This window comes from Ranitomeya imitator, chromosome 4 (assembly GCF_032444005.1).
Source record: "Ranitomeya imitator isolate aRanImi1 chromosome 4, aRanImi1.pri, whole genome shotgun sequence".
Taxonomy (NCBI): domain Eukaryota; kingdom Metazoa; phylum Chordata; class Amphibia; order Anura; family Dendrobatidae; genus Ranitomeya; species Ranitomeya imitator.
Genome location: NC_091285.1, coordinates 247,693,182 through 247,717,921, shown reverse-complemented (window position 1 = coordinate 247,717,921; position 24,740 = coordinate 247,693,182). Strand labels below are relative to the sequence as shown.

At 44.6% G+C, this 24,740-nt stretch overlaps 1 protein-coding gene across 2 annotated transcripts in view; it reads left to right on the top strand.

Annotated features, from left to right (window-relative positions):
• SCAF11 (SR-related CTD associated factor 11) overlaps positions 1–24,740 on the top strand; it is a 207,905-nt gene that overhangs the window by 102,230 nt on the left and 80,935 nt on the right. For both annotated transcript variants that reach the window (XM_069764481.1, XM_069764483.1), the window contains exon 10: positions 18,686–18,780. In XM_069764481.1, coding sequence (XP_069620582.1) covers positions 18,686–18,780 — 95 coding nt within the window. The remainder of the gene's footprint in view (positions 1–18,685; positions 18,781–24,740) is intronic.

Below are 24,740 nucleotides of genomic sequence, written 5' to 3'. Positions count from 1 at the left end.
CAGAGTCACAATCTGGAGTGGCAGTACTGGATTAAAAAAATCACCATTTCCACACATCCACCACAAGTCAGCCCTATCTACCGCCTGACCCAGGAGGGCATGGCCTCTTACCCAGTTAGTGTTGGTGGTGGGACTGCAGTATAAGGAACTAAATGCTTAGGTCAATGGTACCTTTTAAACTCTGGGGAATTCCCAGGATAGGGGCTAGCTCCATTGGCCTTTACGTGTTTAAGGTTTATGGGTACAACTGCTGGCGCGGATTACGCTCTGAAGTATTTTCTACTTCTGTTAGAAAAACTAGCTGAATTAAACAGGAGACAGCAATGGGGTTTGTTTGGTTGCTTATAGGGAATGGCACTGTTCCTGGATGAGGTCTAACTAGGGCGCAGACTATTCAATTACTCTTGTTCATGGCAAGTGCAGAGTATTTTACCCATTCTAACCAATAATTTGGTCTGAGTATTTTTTCCACAGATCATTTATCCTCCTAGATTAGGGGCACTAGGAATGAATCTTTGGAAGTATCGGGTTGCGGGGTCTCCGTTTTAATTAAAATAGGTCGGTCCCTAGTATCTTTAAGGGAAGTGTCCTAATTTATCAGTGCCCCCCGGGATATTTATGCCCATCACATATAGCCCTGTGCCCATAACAGAGGGGTTCTCTATTGTTAAGTATAGGGGAAGACAGTTGCCAGACTTACGACCTGCTGTATAACATTTCTAGAGTTATTCAGGTTGTACCAGTCATTCTAGTAAAGAGGTTTCTACCCTTGCTGTCTGTCTTTTCTCGGGCTATGGATGGGTTGTGGGCTCAGTCTTCTCCAGTGTTCCACTCCACCATACTCCAGGATTCACAAGCAGACCTAAAGCCAGTATTGGTGGTGTTGACGCCTATATAATTTTGGGTTGCGTCTATAGGTGTCCCCATGCTACCACTCCACCCTAGGGCAGGGAACCATGTTACACTGGTCAAATTTAGAAATGTCTACAGGGTCTGAGGTATTAAACCAGAAGGTGGTAACTAGCTCCCCATTCTTTCTCTCTTGGGACATAGCCCTCGATGAGCCCCCATTTATCAAGGCAAAAAGAATAAGGCAAGAGTGTGCGTCAACATCATTTGGTGGCTTTCTTGGGCTCTGCGATCTTCTTGCTGTGAGGGGCGTGGATCCAGTTGGGCTTTCCCTCAAACTTTACAACTGTCTCTATTGTCAGCAGAACGTGGACGGGCCCATCAAATCGAGGCCTTAAAGGGTCTTCTGATGTGTTTTGACCACCACCCAGTGGTGATTGTTGGGTATGGCCGTGGGTGGATTGAGCCATCATGGGATACAGAACACGCAGAAGGCAAACTTTGTCCACGTACCAAGGTCCCTTCTGGTGACTGCACAGATCCCTTGTCTTGCCATCTAGCAAATTCTTCAACACCAGCCTGTTAGTCCATGCCGGAGGCAACCTGTGCAGCTGCCACCCAGGTAGGGTTGTCTCTTGGTTGATAAATTGAAGATTTTGTAGCCTGGAAGGCCACGTGTTTGCCTTTAGCTGTGGTTGAGTTGTCCTTTGCATGTCCTTTTGACTTTCATCACTTTAACTTTCTTGGGTAAAAATAGGGTCTCCCTCATGGATTGGACGGATTTATCATTCTTGATACGCTTACTTGCCACTCTGAGTAAAGATCAAGTTTCCATATAGGTCTCGTGACACCCACGTTTTCCTGTGAGACCTTGCTATACATTTTATGCCGCAATAAAGATTGAACATTTCTTCTGGATGGTGAGTGCTCCTTTCTACTTCTACTTCATTGTACTGAATTTTGGACCCTGTTTTTTCACAAGGAGCACCCAAATCCATAATACTGGCTGAAGAAACGCATGTTTTGTGGTTTTCCACCCAGTATCTCTGATTTAACCTGCTGTGAGTGCGGACTTTGATTTTTAGTTTTGGGTGCAAGTTTCCATATAGGTCCAGAGTCGTGAGCTATGCTAAAATCATAGAGGCTGTCTGTATAAATTGCATCAGTTTATTTTTTAGCATGTCTGCAGGATTCTAGGGCATGGAGTTTGGCTTCCTTGGCGGACATGTGTGGAGGCATTGGTTCTGCTTTTATGGTTTCATGGAGGGAAGCGAGAGCATACCCAGTGTAGAACCAGCCGTCCACACCAAACCGCAAAATCCATCCTCAAAAATTTAAAGGTTTGGGTTATGTAGTGGGACATTGGTAACATGACTGAGCCCCCACCCCTGTTTACTGGGACATTAGTTGTATACAGTCATGATCCCCTCGTGGCTCAACAAGCAGGTTACTGCTACCACCCTCCTCCCCCTCCAGACATAACAGGGTGGCTGGATAAAAGGTGAGGGAGAAAATCAGGACAATTTCAACAGACTCATCAAGAAAGAGCTGCACAGCATTTATGACTTAGTGGGACCCTGACTCCCTCGCCGGAGGAGGGGGTTATTGTGCTCTCCTCTGAGTCTAGGAGGGCTGCAATTTCTGTGTCCAGGTTTGCACAATTATAACATGTCAAATTTATTTGTCCTTGCCTAGTATGATCGTACATAAGAGGGGCTCTGGACCGGGCCCTTGCATTGTTATTCAAGGTATCTGTTGCTTCCACGCTCTTGGATACTTGGAGTATCGTGGCCGGGGACATGGTCTCGTACTCCAGAACACTTAGTGTCTCTCTAATTATGGGCTTTAAACATTCATCAAAAGCACAGGACAGTGAACTGCGGTGGTCGGCGCTCATAGCAAGTCTGCAATTCTGCTACATACAGGCGATCTGATCATTGCCTGTCTGCAGTAGAGCCGATCGGATTATGGCAGCTTCTAGTCTCCCATGGATAATATTGAAGCATGCCAAAAGTTTTAAAAAAATAAAATATAAAAGTTCAAATCAACCGCCTGTCACCCCATTCAAAATAAAACAATAAAAAAAACTTCTACATATTTGGTATCTCCGCATTCAGAATCACTCGATCTATCAAGCTATCAAAAGAATTAATCTGATCGGTAAACAGCGCAGCGGAAAAAAGTCAAAATGCCAGAATTATGTTTTTTTTGGTCGCCACAACATTGCATTAAAATGCAATAAAAGCTGATAGAAAGATTGTATTGACACCAAAATGGTATAATTAAAAACGTCGGGACGCAAAAAATAAGCCCTCACCCAACATCACGAAAAATGGAGACGCTACGGGCCTCTGAAAATTACGCATATTTTTTTGTTTAACAAAGTTTGGATTTTTTTTCACTACTCAAATAAAAAAAGAACCTAGACATGTTTGGTGTCTATGAACTCGTTATGGAAAATGTAACCGTGAGCACTACTAGAGAAGGGGTGCTAAGGACAGGTTCCCAAACCATATAGATTAATAGTAAGAGACCTAGCACTCAACTTTAGGTAAGATGCAGCAGGAGAAATTTATTGTAGTAAATACAGGAAAACGTTTCGGTCAATTGTGACCTTCATCAGTTACAGGAGGTTGTTAAATAAAAGCCGGTAACGGGAATTATAACCCCTTCATGACCCAGCCTATTTTGACCTTAAAGACCTTGCCGTTTTTTGCAATTCTGACCAGTTCCCTTTATGAGGTAATAACTCAGGAACGCTTCAATGGATCCTAGCGGTTCTGAGATTGTTTTTTTCGTGACATATTGGGCTTCATGTTAGTGGTAAATTTAGGTCAATAAATTCTGTGTTTGTGATAAAAATGGAAATTTGGCGAAAATTTGGAAAATTTCGCAATTTTCACATTTTGAATTTTTATTCTGTTAAACCAGAGAGTTATGTGACACAAAATAGTTAATAAATAACATTTCCCACACGTCTACTTTACATCAGCACAATTTTGGAAACAAAATATTTTTTTGCTAGGAAGTTATAAGGGTTAAAATTTGACCAGCGATTTCTCATTTTTACAACGAAATTTACAAAACCATTTTTTTTAGGGACCACCTCACATTTGAAGTCAGTTTACGGAGTCTATATGGCTGAAAATACCCAAAAGTGACAACATTCTAAAAACTGCACCCCTCAAGGTGCTCAAAACCACATTCAAGAAGTTTATTAACCCTTCAAGTGCTTCACAGCAGCAGAAGCAACATGGAAGGAAAAAATGAACATTTAACTTTTTAGTCACAAAAATGATTTTTCAGCAACAATTTTTTTATTTTCCCAATGGTAAAAGGAGAAACTGAACCACGAAAGTTGTTGTCCAATTTGTCCTGAGTACGCTGATACCTCATATGTGGGGGTAAACCACTGTTTGGGCACATTGTAAGGCTTGGAAGGGAAGGAGCGCCATTTGACTCTTTGAATGAAAAATTATCTCCATCGTTAGCGGACACCATGTCGCGTTTGGAGAGACCCTGTGTGCCTAAACATTGGAGCTCCCCCACAAGTGACCCCATTTTGGAAACTGGACCCCCCAAGGAACTTATCTAGATGCCTAGTGAGCACTTTAAACCCTCAGGTGTTTCACAAATTGATCCGTAAAAATGAAAAAGTACTTTTTTTTCACAAAAAATTTCTTTTCGCCTCAATTTTTTCATTTTCACATGGGCAATAGGATAAAATGGATCCTAAAATTTGTTGAGCAATTTCTCCCGAGTACGCCGATACCTCATATGTGGGGGTAAACCACTGTTTGGGCACACGGCAGGGCTCAGAAGGGAAGGCACGCCATTTGGCTTTTTGAATGGAAAATTAGCTCCAATTGTTAGCGGACACCATGTCGCGTTTGGAGAGCCCCTGTGTGCCTATGCATTGGAGCTCCCCCACAAGTGACCCCATTTTGGAAACTAGACCCCCCAAGGAACTTATCTAGATGCATACTGAGCACTTTAAACCCCCAGGTGCTTCACAGAAGTTTATAATGCAGAGCCATGAAAATAAAAAATAATTTTTCTTTTCTCAAAAATGATTTTTTAGCCTGGAATTTCCTATTTTGCCAATGGTAATAGGAGAAATTGGACCACAAATGTTGTTGTCTAGTTTGTCCTGAGTATGCAGATACCCCATATGTGGGGGTAAACCACTGTTTGGGCGCACGGCAGGGCTCAGAAGGGAAGGCACGCCATTTGGCTTTTTAAATGGAAAATTAGCTCCAATCATTAGCGGACACCATGTCGCGTTTGGAGAGCCCCTGTGTGCCTAAACATTGGAGATCCCCCACAATTGAGCCCATTTTGGAAACTAGACCCCCAAAGGAACTAATCTAGATGTGTGGTGAGGACTTTGAACCCCCACGTGCTTCACAAAAGTTTATTACGCAGAGCCATGAAAATTAAAAAAAAAAATTTCTTTTCTCAAAAATGATATTTTAGCCCAGAATTTTTAATTTTCCCAAGGGTTACAGGAGAAATTGGACCCCAAAAGTTGTTGTTCAGTTTCTCCTGAGTACGCTGATACCCCATGTGTGGGGGTAAACCACTGTTTGGGCACACGTCGGGGCTCAGAAGGGAAGTAGTGACTTTTGAAATGCAGACTTTGATGGCATGGTCTGCGGGCGTCACGTTGCGTTTGCAGAGCCCCTGGTGTGCCTAAACAGTAGAAACCCCCCACAAGTGACCCCATTTTGGAAACTAGACCCCCAAAGGAACTTATCTAGATATGTGGTGAGCACTTTCAACCCCCAAGTGCTTTACTGAAGTTTACAACGCAGAGCCGTGAAAATAAAAAATCATTTTTCTTTCCTCAAAAATGATGTTTTAGCAAGCAATTTTTTATTTTCTCAAGGGTAACAGGAGAAATTGGACCCCAGTAATTGTTGCGCAGTTTGTCCGGAGTATGCTGGTACCCCATATGTGGTGGTAAACCACTGTTTGGGCACACGTCGGGGCTCGGAAGTGAGGGAGCACCATTTGACTTTTTGAATACAAGATTGGCTGGAATCAATGGTGGCGCCATGTTGCGTTTGGAGACCCCCTGATGTGCCTAAACAGTGGAAACCCCTCAATTCTGACGCCAACACACCCCTAACCCTTATCCCAACTGTAGCCGTAACCCTAATCACAACCCTAACCCCAACACACCCCTAACCACAACCCTAACCCCAACACACCCCTAACCCTAACCACAACCCTAATTCCAACCCTAACCCTAAGGCTATGTGCCAACGTTGCGGATTCGTGTGAGATATTCCCGCACCATTTTTGAAAAATCCGCGGGTAAAAGGCACTGCGTTTTACCTGCGGATTTACCGCGGATTGCCAGTGTTTTTTGTGCGGATTTCACCTGTGGATTCCTATTGAGGAACAGGTGTAAAACGCTGCGGAATCCGCACAAAGAATTGACATGCTGCGGAAAATACAACGCAGCGTTTCCGCGTGGTATTTTCCGCACCATGGGCACAGCGGATTTGGTTTTCCATAGGTTTACATGGTACTGTAAACGTGATGGAACACTGCTGCGGATCCGCAGCCAAATCCGCACCATGTGCACATAGCCTAATTCTAAAGGTATGTGCACACGCTGCGGAAAACGCTGCGGATCCGCAGCAGTTTCCCATGAGTTTACAGTTCAATGTAAACCTATGGGAAACAAAAATCGCTGTACACATGCTGCAGAAAAACTGCACGGAAACGCAGCGGTTTACATTCCGCAGCATGTCACTTCTTTCTGCGGATTCCGCAGCGGTTTTACAACTGCTCCAATAGAAAATCGCAGTTGTAAAACCGCAGTGAAATGCGCAGAAAAACCGCGGTAAATCCACAGCGGTTTAGCACTGCGGATTTATCAAATCCTCTGCGGAAAAATCCGCAGAGAACCAGAATACGTGTGCACATCCCTAACCCTACCCCTAACCCTACCCCTAACCCTAGTTCTTACCCCAACCTTAGTGGGAAAAAAAAAATTCTTTATTTTTTTTATTGTCCCCACCTATGGGGGTGACAAGGGTGGGGGGTCATTTACTATTTTTTTTATTTTGATCACTGAGATAGGTTATATCTCAGTGATCAAAATTCACTCTGGAACGAATCTGCCGGTCGGCAGATTCGGCGGGCGCACTGCACATGCGCCCGCCATTTTGGAAGATGGTGGCGCCCAGGAAAGAAGACGGACGGACCCCAAGAGGCTCGGTAAGTATAAGGGGGGGAAGATCAGGGCACGGGGGGGCGTCGGAGCACGGGGGGATGGATCGGAGCATGGGGGGGTGGATCGGAGCATTTAGGTGGTGGATCGAAACACGGGGGGTGGATTGGAGCACGGGGTGGGGTATCGCTGTGCGGGGGGGTGGATCCGAGCACGGGGGGATCGCTGTGCGGGGGGAGATCGGAGTGCGGGGGGGTTTGATTGGAGCACTGGGGGAGCGGAGCACAGATCGGAGAGCTGGGGGGGCGATCGGTGGGGTGGGGTGGGTGCACATAAGTGTTTCCAGCCATGGCCGATATTGCAGCATCGGCCATATCTGGATTGTAATATTTCACCAGTTTTTTAGGTGAAATATTACAAATCGCTCTGATTGGCAGTTTCACTTTCAACAGCCAATCAGAGCGATCGTAGCCACGGGGGGGAGGGGGGGGGTGAAGCCACCCCCCCTGGGCTAAACTACCACTCCCCCTGTCCCTGCAGATCGGGTGAAATGGGCGTTAACCCTTTCACCCGATCTGCAGGGACGCGATCATTCTGTGACACAGCATATGCGTCACAGGTCGGATTGGCACCGACTTTCATGACGCATACGCTGTGTCACAGGTCGGGAAGGGAATAATCTCTGCACGATTATATATCAAAATTAGTTCAACGTGGTTGTTGTCTGGCTTGTCAGACAAGCGGTGGATGCCGCGTCGGGTAGCACTACAGCTCCAGGAATCTTCCTATTTGCTCATAGCAGGTTTGCCTACAACAACCACGCTGAACTAATTTTGATATATAATCGTGCAGCGATTATAATTCCTGTTACCGGCTTTTATTTAACAACCTCCTGCAACTAATGAAGGTCACAATTGACCGAAACATTTTCCTGTATTTCCTACAATAAATTTCTCCTGCTGCATCTTACCTAAAGTTGAGTGCTAGGTCTCTTACTATTAATTTATGAACTCATAATGACCTGGAGAATCATAATGGCACGTTTTTGAGTACGCGATATGGTAAAATCAATGGTGTTGTTCAAAAGTGCAACTTGTCCCTCAGAAAACAAGCCCTCACATAGCCATATTGACGGAAAAAGTTATGGATCTGGGAAGAAGGGGAGGCGAAAACCAAAAACTTAAAAGGGCTCCATCATGAAGGGGTTAAAAGACTGCTCATAAAGCTTGTTGTAAAGAACGGTCTACCATTCATTATTTGCACCATCAGCTTTTACAGCTCCTAATGGAGAAATGACCCGCAAACTTGGTGTTTCTCTGAAAAGAGAAAGTATTAGAAAATTTGTGATTGGAAAGATCTTAAAGACTCTCTAGATGCTTTACATTTCTTAAAATGGACACATCACAGAGTGAACTATTTTGCTATCAATGTTCGATTTGTTTGTGATAACAAAAAAATTGTTCCCAAGACACTGGCAGTAAAAGATACTGAAGCTCATCACATCAGCCAGTTTCTCCAAGCCTTACTGGAAAAAGTTATACAAGATTATGAACTTATGATAAGTACAATTAAACTGATAAATGAGAATGGTGAACTACAGCTTGAAGAAAACTTCAGATTCATGTTTGAGATGGAAGGGCCACAGTCATGTAACCGAGGAACAAACATAATACTACAGAACAACAGCAAAATGATACTTTACAATTAGACTTGCTTGTTGAAGCGTCTTCAAACCTCTCTCGTATTAAACATATGCGCTGTGTTATTTACATGCTACAGGTGGCAATAAGAGATAGTGTGCAAGAGCTAAATGCTGGAACTCTGGCAAAGTGGGGAAATTAGTTATTGCTACCATACCCCCTAAAATAGATTCAGTCTTGAAAAGACATACTGGAAAATGGGCAATTGTGGATAAAGCCAGTCGGTGGAACACAACCTATTTAATGATCGATCAATTGCTTGAACCAAAACCCTTTCCTGTAGACATAGCCAACCCTCAGGTAACACTAAATGAAGGTCAAGGGACACAGGTGGCTGACTTGAAGGAATTGCTTCATCACCCATTTGCAGTGACTAAAACGTTACAAGCTGAGGATTTAACTCATAGTATTTTCATAAAGGATTGGAAGAACTTGCTGTTTTGCTTGTCCCAAAGAGGAAGTTTAATCGCAGATGGCATTGCTGCATCAAAGAAATGGAGAGAAAATGAGGATCTGGAAAATAGATCCAGAAGAAATAATATACGTATAGTGGGGCTGCCTGAAAAGACTGAGGGGAGAAATCCCACTGAGTTTGTGGAGAACTGGCTGCTGGAGAAGATTGGGAACACAGTGTTGACAAAAGTCTTTGCTGTTGAACGGGCTCATAGGGTCCCGCCGCAGCCCCCTGCCCCAGGAGCAAATCCCCGTACCATGCTTGCTAAAATACTCAATTACAGAGACAGAGACATTATCCTTAGAAAGGCTAGAGAGATGGAGGATCTGACGGCTGGAGGTCAGAAAATCGCCATTTATCCGGATTATTCCGCTGCGGTTCAGAAACAGCGGATGAAGTTTACTGGAGTCAAGCGGCGACTGAGGGAGCTGGGAGTGCAGTACTCAGTGATGTTTTCCGCCAAGCTGAGACTGGTGGCTTTTAATAAGACCCACTTTTTCTTGACACCGGAGGACGCTACCCAGTGGCTTGATACTCATGAGAAAAAACTTAAGGGAATGGGCGACTGACATTTCGGCGAGATCCAGTTGGGATTTGTTTTCTCTGTCGATAGAGGAGAGTTCTGCGCTCGTTAGCAATGGTTAAAGAGTTGAGCAACTGTTGGGGGTTTTGCTGGGCCATATTGAAGGAATGGCCGGAGGGGACAGTACCAACTACTAAGTACGGGGGAGGAGGGTTATGCTGGGTACTGTGAACTGGTTTGGTACTTTTTCTATATGTTAATATAAGTTGAAATGTTAAGATACAATAAAGTGAAAGTTGGGGGGGAAATTGTGATTGCTATGGCACCGGGACACGAATGGAGAGGGTTAAGTAAGGGAGAGTGTTCGCAGTGGGCAGTGGAGCCCCACTCTTGATGAGAGGAAGAATGCGTTATATTGGCGTTAGGGGGGTAAGTTATTTGGGGCAGCTCATACTTGGGAAATTGGATACTTTAAGAAATGATGAGCCACATGATGGGAGATTGTATTAAAATATTGAGTTGGAATGTGAGAGGTCTGGCGGATAAAACACGGCGGGCGGCAAGTCTGCAGTATGTCCGAGAACAGAAAGTCTCAATGATATGCCTGCTGGAGACACATTTAGTGCGGGAGAGGGTGAACATATTGAATAGGCGCTGGATACAGAGGGCGTATCATTCTACTTTCTCGACGTATTCTAGGGGTGTGTCTGTGTTAATACCTGCGGGGGTGCAGTATGAGGAGGTAATGGTAAAAGAGGATGTCGATGGTCAGTATGTGGTGGTGAAATGTAAAATGAATGGAGTATTGATGTGTATAGTGGCAATGTATATTCCGCCCCCATACTCAAGCAAGAAGATAAGAGAGGTGCTGGAGAGGGTAGAGCGCTGGGGACTGTTACCATTACTAATTATCGGCGACCTTAATAATATATGTGATGACTTTTGGGATAAGAACAAAAAACCCCAGAATAGGACGGCGGGACATATCACTACGTTTGGGTCTTATGTCGGGAAAGTGGGCATGGTTGATTTATGGAGAGTTAGGCATATCGGGGAAAGGGCGTATTCATGCTACTCACCAGCTCATGGTACGCTGTCTAGGATTGATCTGGCACTGGGTAACCGATTACTAGATACGATGGTAAGGGACGTGAGATATTTACCTAGGGCTCTCTCAGACCATAGTCCAGTTGAAGTGGAATTTCGATCAGTGGGGACACGGAACGGGAGCAGAAGGGAGTGGAAAATTCACCCTAATTGGCTACACAGTATAGACTTGGAGAAGATTAAGAAGGAAATGGTGGAATTTTTTGAGATTAATGAGGGTAGCGTAGATGTGCTTACTGTGTGGGAAACCATGGAAGCGTACTTGAGAGGGCTGTTGTTTAGGGATATTAGCAGGTGTAAGCGGAAATCGAGAGAGGCAGAGAGGCTGGCGATAGATGGGCTGAGGGTGGCTGAAGATGAGATGGTAATAATGGGTACTTTGGAGGCTGGGAGGAGGTTAAAGGCAGCTCATAGCCAGCTAGAGGCGGTCTTGCTGAGTAAGGCTGAAAGGAAGAGGGAATTCATGAATTTGGCCTATTACCAGGAAGGTGAATCAGTGGGTCATTTGCTGTCGCTGGTGGCATCTGCCCAGAGAAATACTTCCTTTGTTCACTCTTTGGTGACTGGGAGTGGTGTTGCTGTTTCTGAGACTTCAGAGATTTTGGAGACTTTTGCAGATTTTTACGCAGACTTATACTCCTCTCGGGTAGATGGGTCAATGGAGGACACGGTGGTGTTCCTTGAGGAGTTGGAGCTCCCGAGGCTGAGTGACACAGCTAGGGAGGATTTGGAGGCTCCCATTACGGAGGAGGAACTGGGACGGGCATTGCAGTCGATGGCTAATGGGAAGGCGCCTGGCGTAGACGGATTTCCTGCCGAAATTTATAAAAGCTTGGGGGAAGTGTTGATCCCTAAATTGAAGGCGGTCTTGGAAGAGGCTACGAATGGTGGAAGGCTACCGGCATCTATGCGGGAGGCCACAATAGTGGTGATTCCAAAGGAGGGGAAAGACCCGACACAGCCGGATTCATATCGGCCAATTTCTTTGCTTACTATCGACGTTAAACTCCTGGCTAAGGTGTTGGCGATGAGGTTGACAAGTGTTATTTCTGGCCTGATACACTCAGACCAGTCTGGCTTTATGCCTGATAGGTCAACTGCGATTAATCTACGAAGGCTGTATATGAACTTGCAACTCAAAGCCGATAACTGTGGCCAGAGAGTTATTGCATCTTTAGACGCTCACAAGGCATTTGATAGTGTGGAGTGGGGGTATCTCTGGCAGGTGTTGCGAAGAATGGGGTTTGGACCGCAGTTCATATCATGGATTCAATTAATGTACTCGATGCCGATGGCCAGGGTTAGGGTAAACGGGGAGTTGTCACGGACCATACAATTGGCTAGAGGGACGAGACAGGGGTGTCCGCTTTCCCCCCTTTTGTTTGCTCTGGCGGTGGAACCACTGGCCGCTACGCTTCGACAGTCTGATGAGATGACGGGGTTTAAATATGGGGTGATTGAAGAAAGGGTGGCGTTGTATGCGGATGATATTTTGTTGTTTCTGGCTGACCCGGTTGCATCCTTGGAGGGAGCCATTGGGATTATTGAACGATTCGGATCAGTGTCGGGACTTAGGATAAATTGGAGTAAGTCTATCTTGTTTAAGGTGGACGATGTGGATGGGGAGCCATTGGAGGACGGGCGACTGGAGGTGACGAGTAAATTTAAGTACCTGGGAATATGGGTATCTGCCGGTCACTGACTATATACATGAGAATCTGACTCCAATCTTGGGTGCCCTCAAGGCAAAAGCGGATGCATGGCTTAAGCTACATTTGTCTGTGGTAGGCAGGGTGAATCTTATCAAAATGATTCTGATGCCGAAAATATTGTATATTCTTCACAATGCGCCGGTTTGGATACCACGTGGGAAATTTAGACAGATCAACTCTCTGTTTAGGAATCTGATTTGGGGGAGGCAGCATCCGCGTATCAAACTGGAGACACTTCAGCGACCCAAGGATGATGGGGGTCTGGCATTGCCTAACCCTGAGTTGTACTTTCTTGCAGCCCAGAGTCAGCATTTAAGGGGCTGGGCGCATGAAGGGTCATCTGGGGCAGTACAGCGGTTGATGGAGGTGGTGACAAAAAGAAGGCCAGTGGTGCAATGTTTGGAGGATGGATCCTTGGAGAGTTTGGGGAAGCTATATCCGACTTTGCTGTTGATACGCAAGCTGTGGAGTAGATTGAGGCACATACGTGGGATCACGGACTTGACTAGATACTCGCCGCTATGGCATAATAGCAGTCTGAAAGAATTTGAGGCATTGGGGGTACTGATAGAGTGGTTGGGCAAAGGGATTCAGTATGTGTATCAAATAATTGAACAAGGTGAACTGAAATCATTTTCCCAATTGCAGGCGGAATTTGGTCTTGGGTCTGCAGGGGAGTATCAATATTTGCGGATGAGGCATGCCTTTGGAGCTCAGAGTAGGAACGGAGGTATTAGGATTCAAAGGGATATAGTACTGGAGTATGTGTGTAATGATGGGACGACTGGAGGAGTCATATCCACTCTGTACAGGGATCTGTTGCACACTTTTCTATTGGGGTTTCCAATAATGGCAAGAGCTAAATGGGAAAGGGATTTGGGCCCAATAGATAACGAGACTTGGGAGTCGGTGTTGGAATGGATCCCAAGACTGTCGCTGAGTGAACCGTATAGACTGTCACAGCTCTATGTGATACACAGAGTTTATAGGTCTCCGATGGTGCTATATAAGGCAGGATTGCGTAATGACTCTGAATGTCCGAGGTGTAAGTCTACGGATGCAGACATTTTCCATATGATGTGGACATGTCCGAGGTTGGCTGCCTTCTGGGTGGTAGTTTTGAGTCGTATGGAAGGTGCGTATGGATGCACGGTGCCAAGGGATCCAGTTGTCTGTTTGTTGGGATGTGTGGATGAGATTGGAGTGGATAAACACCTAAAGATAGCTATAGCCAGATTGTTGTATATGGCTAGGAAGGTGATAGCTAGAAACTGGATTAGGGAAGAGCCGCCGTCAAGAGGAGAGTTCCTCCAGTATGTGAAACAGGGCCTGACACTAGAAAAAGGGATTTATAAGAAGAAAGGGAAAACTGAAATGTTCAATAAAATGTGGTCTCCATGGATTGCTATGGGATAGTAATGTGAAGTGTGGCTTATACGAATGGTTGAGGGATTAGATACTCTATTGTTTTAATGATGGTAGTAATTAACAAGATGAGCTGCTTTGTGGGGTGGGGGTGGGGGGCTTTGGGATCGAAGGGGGCTGTTTGAAGGGGGAGGGGGGGGAAATACTCTATATTGAAAATGTAAATGTAACATGTTAATTGCCTTGTTATTCTTAATAAAAATTTATTTGAATAAAAAAATAGAAATGGAGAGAAACACTGCTATTAGAAAATAAAATTCTTCTGGCAGCTGTTTGTGGACCCAAGTCATCATAAATTGCTGGATGATCAACAGCTTTCTAAAGGAAAATAAGGTCTGACTAAGGTAGCAATTGGGATTACTGGGCTACAGGACGGCCAAGAGCAAGAGGAATTTGGTCTTGCTACTGTTACTGTACCATATCTTCAGCTTCATTAGATGAGGAGTTTAATTTTGAAAAGTATTTGGATGACGTGGAGCAGGCAAAGCATTGCCGCAGGAAAAATATTTGACCATATTTCAGCAAAATGTTTCACTTCCTCTCGAAGTAGAAGAGTTCAACCGTTCATCACAACTGACTGCACGAGGCAATTCCTTTATACCCTGAAATTGTTTGAGATGTTGCCCATGTGATTACCGCTTTGCCACCAACCCAAGTTATTGTAGAGACTTTGTTCTCTCTGATGGATTAGTAATTATTATTGAATATGACTTATACTACATATATACATGAGTCTTTATATCCCCATAGCACTATATACAGCTCTGGCAAAAATTAAGAGACCATTGCAAAATGTTCAATTTGTCTGATTTTTCTCTTTATAGGTATATTTTTGAGTAAAGTGTAAATTGTTCATTTATTCTGTAAACTTCTGACATGTCTCCGAATTTCCAAGCAATACATTTTGTATTTTTTTTCTAAAGAGGAGAAATGGTCAAAATATAAAAAACAGTGCTTTCAGACCTCAAATAATGCAAAGAAAACAAGTTCATGATCATTTAGAAGCAAAAATACTAATATTTTAACTCCGGAAGAGTTCAGAAATCAATATTTTGTGGAATAACTATGATTTATAATCACATTTTTCATGCGTCTTGGCATGCTTTCCACCAGTCTTTCACACTGCTTCTGGCGCAAAAATGTAAGCAGTTCTTCTTTGATGGCTTGTGACTATCCATCATCCTCTTGATTAGATTCCAGAGGTTTTCAATGGGGTTCAGGTCTGGAGATTGGGCTGCCCATGACAGGGTTTTGATGTGGTGCTCTCTTAATTTTTGCCAGAAATGTATATTTGATAATGTCATCAGTATATTTCTATGAGACTAATTGTCTTGCACTAGACTCTATATGTATTAACATTACTATGCACTAGCACTTTATATTTTATTGATTTATTCATTACCAACTATTGGATTGCGATTTTTGCACTAGAACCCTATGTATTTCTTTTTGTCCTTTGTCAATATTATTTACACATTATATGGGACATGTATTGTGCAATTTCCATTAGCTCCATACACATAGACCTTATCATTTGGCACTATAATAAAATCCCTTTTTCCCTCTGGATATTGGTCAATTTTATTCCATGGATGTGCGCCCCTTTTTTTCATCCTGATTTTTAATTTTATGCTTATGTCATTGTTTTGTGATCTTCTTGTCACCTGATTTAAATAACATTAATTTAACTTGCCTTGATATACTGGGACTTTTATGGTGTGTTTTCTTTCTCTTTCTCTTACAAATGTTTTTCAGTTTGTTTTTTGTTGAAAACTGTTTTCTCCCACTTACTGCATAGAGTATTGCATATTTAAGTTTTTTTGTTCTAAAGTTGTATTCCAATCAATATATTGTGTTCCATCTAAATAGCGTGATTATTGTATGACAATGGTGATTAAAAGCCTGATCACCATTGTACTACAGTAAATTTCACTTAAAGGGAACCTGTCACACCCTCCCCTCCCCCATCCTGGCGTTTTTAACTAAAAGCCACCTTGGGCAGCACTAATGCTGCATTCTGTCAAGGTGGCTCTTTTATTAGAGGTCCCTTCCAACGTTGCAATATTAGTATTTTGAATTTGCCCGCCATACCTGTAGTTTGTCAGGGGGCCATGTCTTTTCCCTCTGGACACAAACGCCTCCCAGCCATCACTCGGCCCCTTCATGCGCCGGGCGCCGCCTCCTGTGCTTTCATTACCGTCCCCGGCGCCTGCGCTGTAAGTTCCCATCATGTGATGTGAGTCGAAGGGCAGCGCAAACTGCGCATGCCCAAAAAAGGAACTCACAGCGCAGGCGCCGGGGACCTTAATGAAGGCATAAGAGGCGGCGCCCGGAGGGGCCGAGTGATGGCTGGGAGGCGTTTGTGTCTGGAAGGAAAAGACATGCCCCCTGGACAGACTACAGGTATTGCGGGCAAATTGAAAAAACGAATATTGCAGCTTTGGAAGGGACCCCAAATAAAAGAGCCACCTTAACAGAATGCAGCATTAGTGCTGCACAAGGTGCCTCTTTTGGTTAAAAACACCATCGGGGGGTGACAGGTTCTCTTTAAACATGAGCCATGTATGAGGAAGTGAGTCGGGGACTTGGCGATTTAGCTTACTGGCTTCAGCCCTGCCCAGAACCATATGGGTTTCTTTAGCATTACAAAAGGTTGCTTCCATCAATCACAAACGTCCGCTCCACTGGATACAATCGGCTAACAAACCAACCTCAGGAACAGATGTCCAGTAAAATGTCAAATTCACACTCCCCATACAATACACAAGCATTCAACACCGTACACAAGCTCTGCCCTGGGTTCTTGGTCTACCAATAATGGACCCACTTACTATGAACAGACACACCTTACTTTCACTTTGCTGTGTGCTATCTCTAAGCGTCTAAGGGTACCGTCACACTATACGATTTACCTACGATCACGACCAGCGATATGACCTGGCCGTGATCGTAAGTAAATCGTAGTGTGGTCGCTGGGGAGCTGTCACACAGACAGCTCTCCAGCGACCAACGATGCCGAGGTCCCTGGGTAACCAGGGTAAACATCGGGTAACTAAGCGCAGGACCGCGCTTAGTTACCCGATGTTTACCCTGGTTACAAGTGTTAAACTAAAAAAAAACAAACAGCACATACTTACATTCTGGTGTCCGTCAGGTCCCTTGCAGTCTGGTTCCCGCACTCAGTGACTGCCGGCCGTAAAGTGAAAGTGAAAGCACAGCCGCTGTGCTCTGCTTTCACTTTACGGCCGGCAGTCACAGTGCGGGAAGCAGACGGCAAGGGACCTGACGGACACCAGAATGTAAGTATGTGCTGTTTGTTTTTTTTTAGTTTAACGCTTGTAACCAGGGTAAACATCGGGTAACTAAGCGCGGTCCTGCGCTTAGTTACCCGATGTTTACCCTGGTTACAAGCGAACGCATCGCTGGATCGCATCGCTAGATCGGTGTCACACACACCGATCTAGCGATGACAGCGGGAGATCCAGCGATGAAAGAAAGTTCCATACGATCTGCTACGACGTACGATTCTCAGCAGGATCCCTGATCGCTGCTGCGTGTCAGACACAGCGATATCGTAACGATATCGCTGGAACGTCACGAATCGTACCGTCGTAGCGATCAAAATGTTATAGTGTGACGGTACCCTAAGACAAAGAAATTCCTCAAACCCCTTATCTCAAAACTTACCTACTGCCTCAGAATCCATTTAGCAGAAGAGGAGATGCACATAGAATAATTAAAATGGAGTTAAGACAGATAAATAACTCCTGCTCTCACAGCCTTAAGGTACCATCACACTCAGCAACATTGCAATGAGAACGACAACGATCCGTGACGTTGCAGCGTCCTGGATAGCGATCTCGTTGTTTGACACGCAGCAGCGATCTGGATCCCGCTGTTATATCGCTGGTCGGAGCTAGAAGTCCAGAACTTTATTTGGTCGCTAGATTGGCGTGTATCGTCATGTTTGACATCAAAAGCAACGACGCCAGCAACGTTTTTACATGGAGCGAGAACGATAAGTGAGTCGCCGTTACATCACTGGATCGCTCCTGCATCGTTCTGGAGTTGCTGTGTTTGATGTCTCTACAGCGACCTAAACAGCGACGCTCCAGCGATCTAGCTTAGGTCGGATCGTTGTCTATATCGCTGCAGCGTCACTGAGTGTGACGGTACCTTTAGTCAGGGGGGCTTGATTTTCGTGAGTTGCCTGTACCCTTCGACCAACACTGTACATAAGCAGAAAGCGGTCAATCAGGGGTTATACAAAGCTCATCATTTTTTATTTTTTTTAAATAAGGAAATTGTCATCATCAATTAAACAGTGATATATCCAAACTACAGCAAGCAACTCAGTAAGTGACATATTGCTGGAATTCAGATGGGGCAACAAAAACCTGATGACAGATATCCATTTTGATGCTAAGGTTGCTAACAAACATTGTTCATGTTCTCACTTCCTTTTGTAATTTGTATATGGTGCAATTTCACAGCTTTCTTTGTATGTAAAGCCGGTAAATTGAAGGGTGGGTGAGAGGTGTCTAAACTTTTTAGCAACATGCAAACATTTACTTGTTTTCTCAGCAACTAGTATGTGATTTATCGAACGATGGTCAGGTATCTTTGTTACAATAGGATAAAATTGTAGAAGAGAAAAACATGAGCCGAGCACTGATTCTCACTGTCATTTACTTGAAACTAGTTTTACCTTTCTAACTTGTTGTTTTCTAGCAATTCCGCTCTACCTGCTGAAATACTTATCCATCCACCATCATTCTTGGATGAATATATCTTCCCTTTAAGTCCTATTCCTTTTAAGAGTCAAGGTAACTATATTGGAAAGTTTGGGTTTTTTCCCTAGAAATTGACATGGCATTTATGTGTGAAATTAACTAATAAAAGCATTACCTTCCTATTAAAGCTCCAGCACCACTATTCACATGTTTCCTTAGCTATCTGTATTATTGATGTCATGATGACACTGGTGACTAGGGCCCGTTGTTTTTGCATGGGAAAACTGCATAGCCATTCATATGGCTGCAGGTTTACCAGGTAAGGCTTTATAAAATAATGTTGTTGCAGCTCAAAAACATCCACGGGTAGCAGCAGATGCTGTAGTGATATTAAATGAGACCAATTCATGTATGAACGGATTTCTAAAACATATACTTTTTAAATGTAATCAACTAAAAAAATTGTGATTTGCATATCCATTCAATATCTGCATGCATGATGTGCAAATTGGCAACATTCTGTGGAAATTTGCTGTTTGGCAACCAAACATTTTTGGCCTAGTAGCACGATTTCTCTGCCCAGAGCTGAATATGATCTTCTAATAACTTGCTTGAGCTCACTAATCACTAGGTCTCACTGCTTAGTTCTGTTTATTGAAGGCTGAGGGCTGTTTCTTCGGATTATTATTATTTATATAGCACCATTGATTCCATGGTGCTGCACATGAGAAGGGGTTACATGCAAATTACAGTTATCACTCACAGTAAGCAAACTAACAATCAGGGGTCTTCACTACCACGGTCGCAGCAGTCGCCACTGCGACCGGGCCCGGGGGGGTCAGGGGCCCGGCAGGTCAGATGAACGCCAACATCAGCAAAAAGTTCAAAACTGTTGCCGCGCAGGTGATTCCTCCCACACTGCAAAAGACAGACCTGCCCTCCACATGACCTGCTGGGCGCACACATCAACTCAGCAGCCGACACCTGAACTGTTAGAAAGGAAGGGCTGAAGGACCTGTGGTGACGTCATCATTATCATAGGTCATTCACCCTTTATCAGCTCCGCCTCCTGATCACATGACAATGACGTCACCACAGGTCCTTCAGCTCTCAGCAGCAGCTCAGTCCTGGTTGTGTGCAGCTCGTGTTCTCTGGTATCAGCCAGCAGCAGATTTCTGGTTCCTGCTGTTCCGATGAGATGTGTATTCAGATGGGGCAGAATATGGAGTCCAAATAGGGCAGAATGTGGAGTCCAAATGGGGCAGAATGTGGATTCAAGTGGGGCAGAATGTGGAGACAGATGGGGCAGAATGTGGAGGTAGATGGGGCAGGATGTGGATTTGGGTGGAAAATATTTTGGCGGGGGGTCCATTTGAAAGTTCGCACCAGGGCCCATAACTTTGTAGTTACGCCACTGCTAACAATTACAGACTGATACAGAGGGGCGAGGACCACGCCCTTGCGGGCTTACATTCTACAGCATCATGGGGAAGGAGACAATAGGTTGAGGGTTGAAGGAGCTCCGGTGTTGGTGAGGAGGCAGCAGGGCCAGTGCAGGCTGTAGGCTTCCCTGAAGAGGTGGGTTTTCAGGTTCTGTCTGAAGGATCCGAATGTGGTTGATAGTCGGACGTGTTGGGGCAAAGAATTCCAGAAGATGGGGGATATTCGGGAGAAGTCTTGGAGGCGGTTGGGTGAGGAGCGAATAAGTGTGGAGGAGAGAAGGAGGTCTTAGGAGGACAGGAGATTACGTGAGGGAAGATATCGGGAGATTAGTTCAGAGATCTATGGAGGAGACAGGTTATGGATATCTTTGTAGGATTAATTGAGAAGCAAGAGATGTAGTAGGAATCTTTCTCTACTGATTTCTCTCAATATCTCAATTTGTCTTGATGCATCTAAAGTGAAATGAAAACAAAGAGAAATCTTAATAGAATTTTGAAGCACTGTCTGCTTGCAAATTTTTTGCATGCAAGTGACCTTGCTGATTCACTAGAACTACCGTATTTTTCCCTTCCCCCATGACGGTACACCTGAGAGAGGGATCCGCCCAGCCAGGACAGGAAACCTACTGAAATGAAAGGGCGGTCCCTCGCTTCAGTTGGGTTTCCTGTCCTGATGGGAGCCCTAGTTCTGAAATCACGGCGGTTTTTTGAAGATTTCCACTTACCCACTCCTGTCCCAGCACTGGAAAAACAGGCAGTGTTCCGTTCGCAGGTCCTGTGGGGCTTTCGCGCACGGTCGGGGGTAGGTCCAGCGCAGTCCGGGATCCTGAGGCTTTTCTGCCACGCCGCTCTCTCCCCCCTCTGCTGGCCGCCTTTGTCTCTAGGCTTAACTTCCGGGTGCGCGGCAGGCATCATGCGCAAGGCACGCTGGGAATGAGCATGCCCGCGTGACGTCAGTGCTGCGTGTCGGATCCAAGATGGCGGCGCCCATGGACGGACGCCGGCCGGGATTCAGGGCCTTTTGGCGGTTCTTGGTGGGGTGCAGAGGCGGGGGAGGAGCGAAATGATTACCGGAAGAGGCGGTGAGCAGGGTGGATCACCCTTTAAAAGGTGGTGGATCCACAGAGTAAGCGCTCACATCTACAGAGCTCTCCATTATGGAGGATGGTATGGAGCAGCAGCAACAGCAGCAGACATTACTGCAGCAGCAGCAAGAGCCCTTACGAGGTGCTATGCCTGGTCACATACTAAGAGAAGTAGACGCTCAAGTGGAAGAAGCGGCAGTCGCCCTGACCGGAGGTCGCTGGACTCCTCAGCTTCTAGGAGAGACATTGTCCGTGCTCCTGACCAGCCTCAAATCCGGTACCCTTGATTGTCAGCGGTTGGTGGGTGATCTTCGTGAATGTCACCTTGGTGGTAATGGGCTACATTTTCTGCTTACTTGCTAGGCGCCGAGGAAGACTAGCACCAAGTCAAAGAACAAAGAATGTGCCCTCTGTAAAATCCCGCTAGCAGTCCAGTGGCAGAAAAACCTCTGCGTGGACTGTATCCAAAAGACTATGAAACCCCTGACTTTGACTCTAGCCTCAGGGCCATGATTAGGGCCGAAGTGAAAGGCTCTTTAAAATAAGTCCTTAACCCCTTAAGCCCCGAGGGTGGTTTGAACGTTAATGACCGGGCCAATTTTTACAATTCTGACCACTGTTCTTTTATGAGGTTATAACTCTGGAACGCTTCAACGGATCCCGGTGATTCTAACATTGTTTTCTCGAGACATATTGTACTGCATGATAGTGGTAAAATTTCTTTGATATTACCTGCGTTTATTTGTGAAAAAAATGGAAATTTGGCAAAAATTTAGAAAATTTTGCAATTTTCCAACTTTGAATTTTTATGCCCTTAAATCACAGAGATACAGTACAGACCAAAAGTTTGGACACACTTTCTCATTTAAAGATTTTTCTGTATTTTCATGACTCTGAAAATTGTAAATTCACACTGAAGGCATCAAAACTCTGAATTAACACACATGGAATTATATACTTAACAAAAAAGTGTGAAACAGTTGAAAATATGTCTTATATTCTAGGTTCTTCAAGGTAGCCACCTTTTGCTTTGACTGCTTTGCACACTCTTGGCATTCTCTTGATGAGCTTCAAGAGGTAGTCATTAGGAATGGTTTTCACTTCACCGGTGTGCCCTGCCAGGTTTAATAAGTGGGATTTCTTGCCTTATAAATGGAGTTGGGACCATCAGTTGTGTTGTGCAGAAGTCTGGTGGATACACAGCTGATAGTCCTACTGAATAGACTGTTAGCTGCTTTTTTCTTGCCATAATACAAATTAAGTAAAGAAAAACGAGTGGCCATCATTACTTTAAGAAATGAAGGTGAGTCCGAAAAATTGGGAAAACTTTGAAAGTGTCCTCAAGTGCAGTTGCAAAAACCATCAAGTGCTACAAAGAAACTGGCTCACATGAGGACCACCCCAGGAAAGGAAGACCCAAAAGTCACCGCTGCTTCTGAGGATAAGTTTATCCGAGTCACCAGCCTCAGAAATCACAGGTTAACAGCAGCTCAGATTAGAGACCAGGTCAATGCCACATAGAGTTCTAGCAGCAGACACATCTCTACAACAACTGTAAGAGGAGACTTTGTGCAGCAGGCTTTCATGGTAAAATAGCTGCTAGGAAACCACTGCTAAGGACAGGCAACAAGCAGAAGAGACTTGTTTGGGCTAAAGAATACAAGGAATGGACATTAGACCAGTGGAAATCTGTGCTTTGGTCTGATGAGTCCAAATTTGAGATCTTTGGTTCCAACCACCGTGTCTTTGTGCGACGCAGAAAAGGTGAACGGATGAACTCTACATGCCTGGTTCCCACCGTGAAGCATGGAGGAGGTGTGATGGTGTGGGAGTGCTTTGCTGGTGACACTGTTGGGGATCTATTCAAAATTGAAGGCATACTGAACCAGCATGGCTACCACAGCATCTTGCAGCGGCATGCTATTCCATCCGGTTTGCGTTTAGTTGGACCATCATTTATTTTTCAACAGGACAATGACCCCCAAACACACCTCCAGGCTGTGTAAGGGCTATTTGACCAAGAAGGAGAGTGATGGGGTGCTACGCCAGGTGACCTGGATTCCAATCACTAGACTTGAACCCAATCGAGGTGGTTTGGGGTGAGCTGGACCGCAAAGTGAAGGCAAAAGGGCCAACAAGTGCTAAGCATCTCTGGGAACTCCTTCAGGATTGTTGGAAGACCATTCCCGGTGACTACCTCTTGAAGCTCATCAAGAGAATGCCAAGAGTGTGCAAAGCAGTCATCAAAGCAAAAGGTGGCTACTTTTGAAGAACCTAGAATATAAGACATAATTTCAGTTGTTTCACACTTTTTTGTTAAGTATATAATTCCACATATATTAATTCATAGTTTTGATGTCTTCAGTTTGAATGTACAATTTTCATAGTCATGAAAATACAGAAAAATCTTTAAATGAGGTTTGTCCAAACTTTTGGTCTGTACTGTATGTCACACAAAATTCTTAATACCGTATATACTCGAGTATAAGCCGACCCGAGTATAAGCCGACCCCCCTAATTTTGCCACAAAAAACTGGGAAAACTTATTGACTCGAGTATAAGCCTAGGGTAGAAAATGCAGCAGCTACCGGTGAATTTCAAAAATAAAAATAGATGCTCCATACCGTTCATTATTGCCCCATAGATGCTCCATATACAACTGTGCTATATAGAATGCTCTGCACCGTTGATTATGGCCCCATAGATGCTCCTTATAATGCTGTGCCATATATAATGCTCTGCACCTTTGATTATGGCCCCATAGGTGCTCCTTAGAATGCTGTGCCATATATGCTCTGCACCTTTGATTATGGCCCCATAGATGCTCCTTATAATGTTGTGCCATATATGCTCTGCACCTTTGATTATGGCCCCATAAATGCTCCTTAGAATGCTGTGCCCCATATATGCTCTGCACCTTTGATTATGGCCCCATAAATGCTCCTTATAATGCTGTGCCATATATGCTCTGCACCTTTGATTATGGCCCCATAAATGCTCCTTATAATGCTGTGCCATATATGCTCTGCACCTTTGATTATGGCCCCATAGGTGTTCCTTATAATGCTGTGCCATATATGCTCTGCACCTTTGATTATGGCCCCATAGGTGTTCCTTATAATGCTGTGCCATATATGCTCTGCACCTTTGATTATGGCCCCATAGGTGCTCCTTAGAATGCTGTGCCATATATGCTCTGCACCTTTGATTATGGCCCCATAGGTGCCCCTTATAATGCTGTGCCATATATGCTCTGCACCTTTGATTATGGCCCCATAAATGCTCCTTATAATGCTGTGCCATATATGCTCTGCACCTTTGATTATGGCCCCATAGGTGCCCCTTATAATGCTGTGTCATATATGCTCTGCACCTTTGATTATGACCCCATAGGTGTTCCTTATAATGCTGTGCCATATATGCTCTGCACCTTTGATTATGGCCCCATAGGTGCTCCTTAGAATGCTGTGCCATATATGCTCTGCACCTTTGATTATGGCCCCATAGGTGCCCCTTATAATGCTGT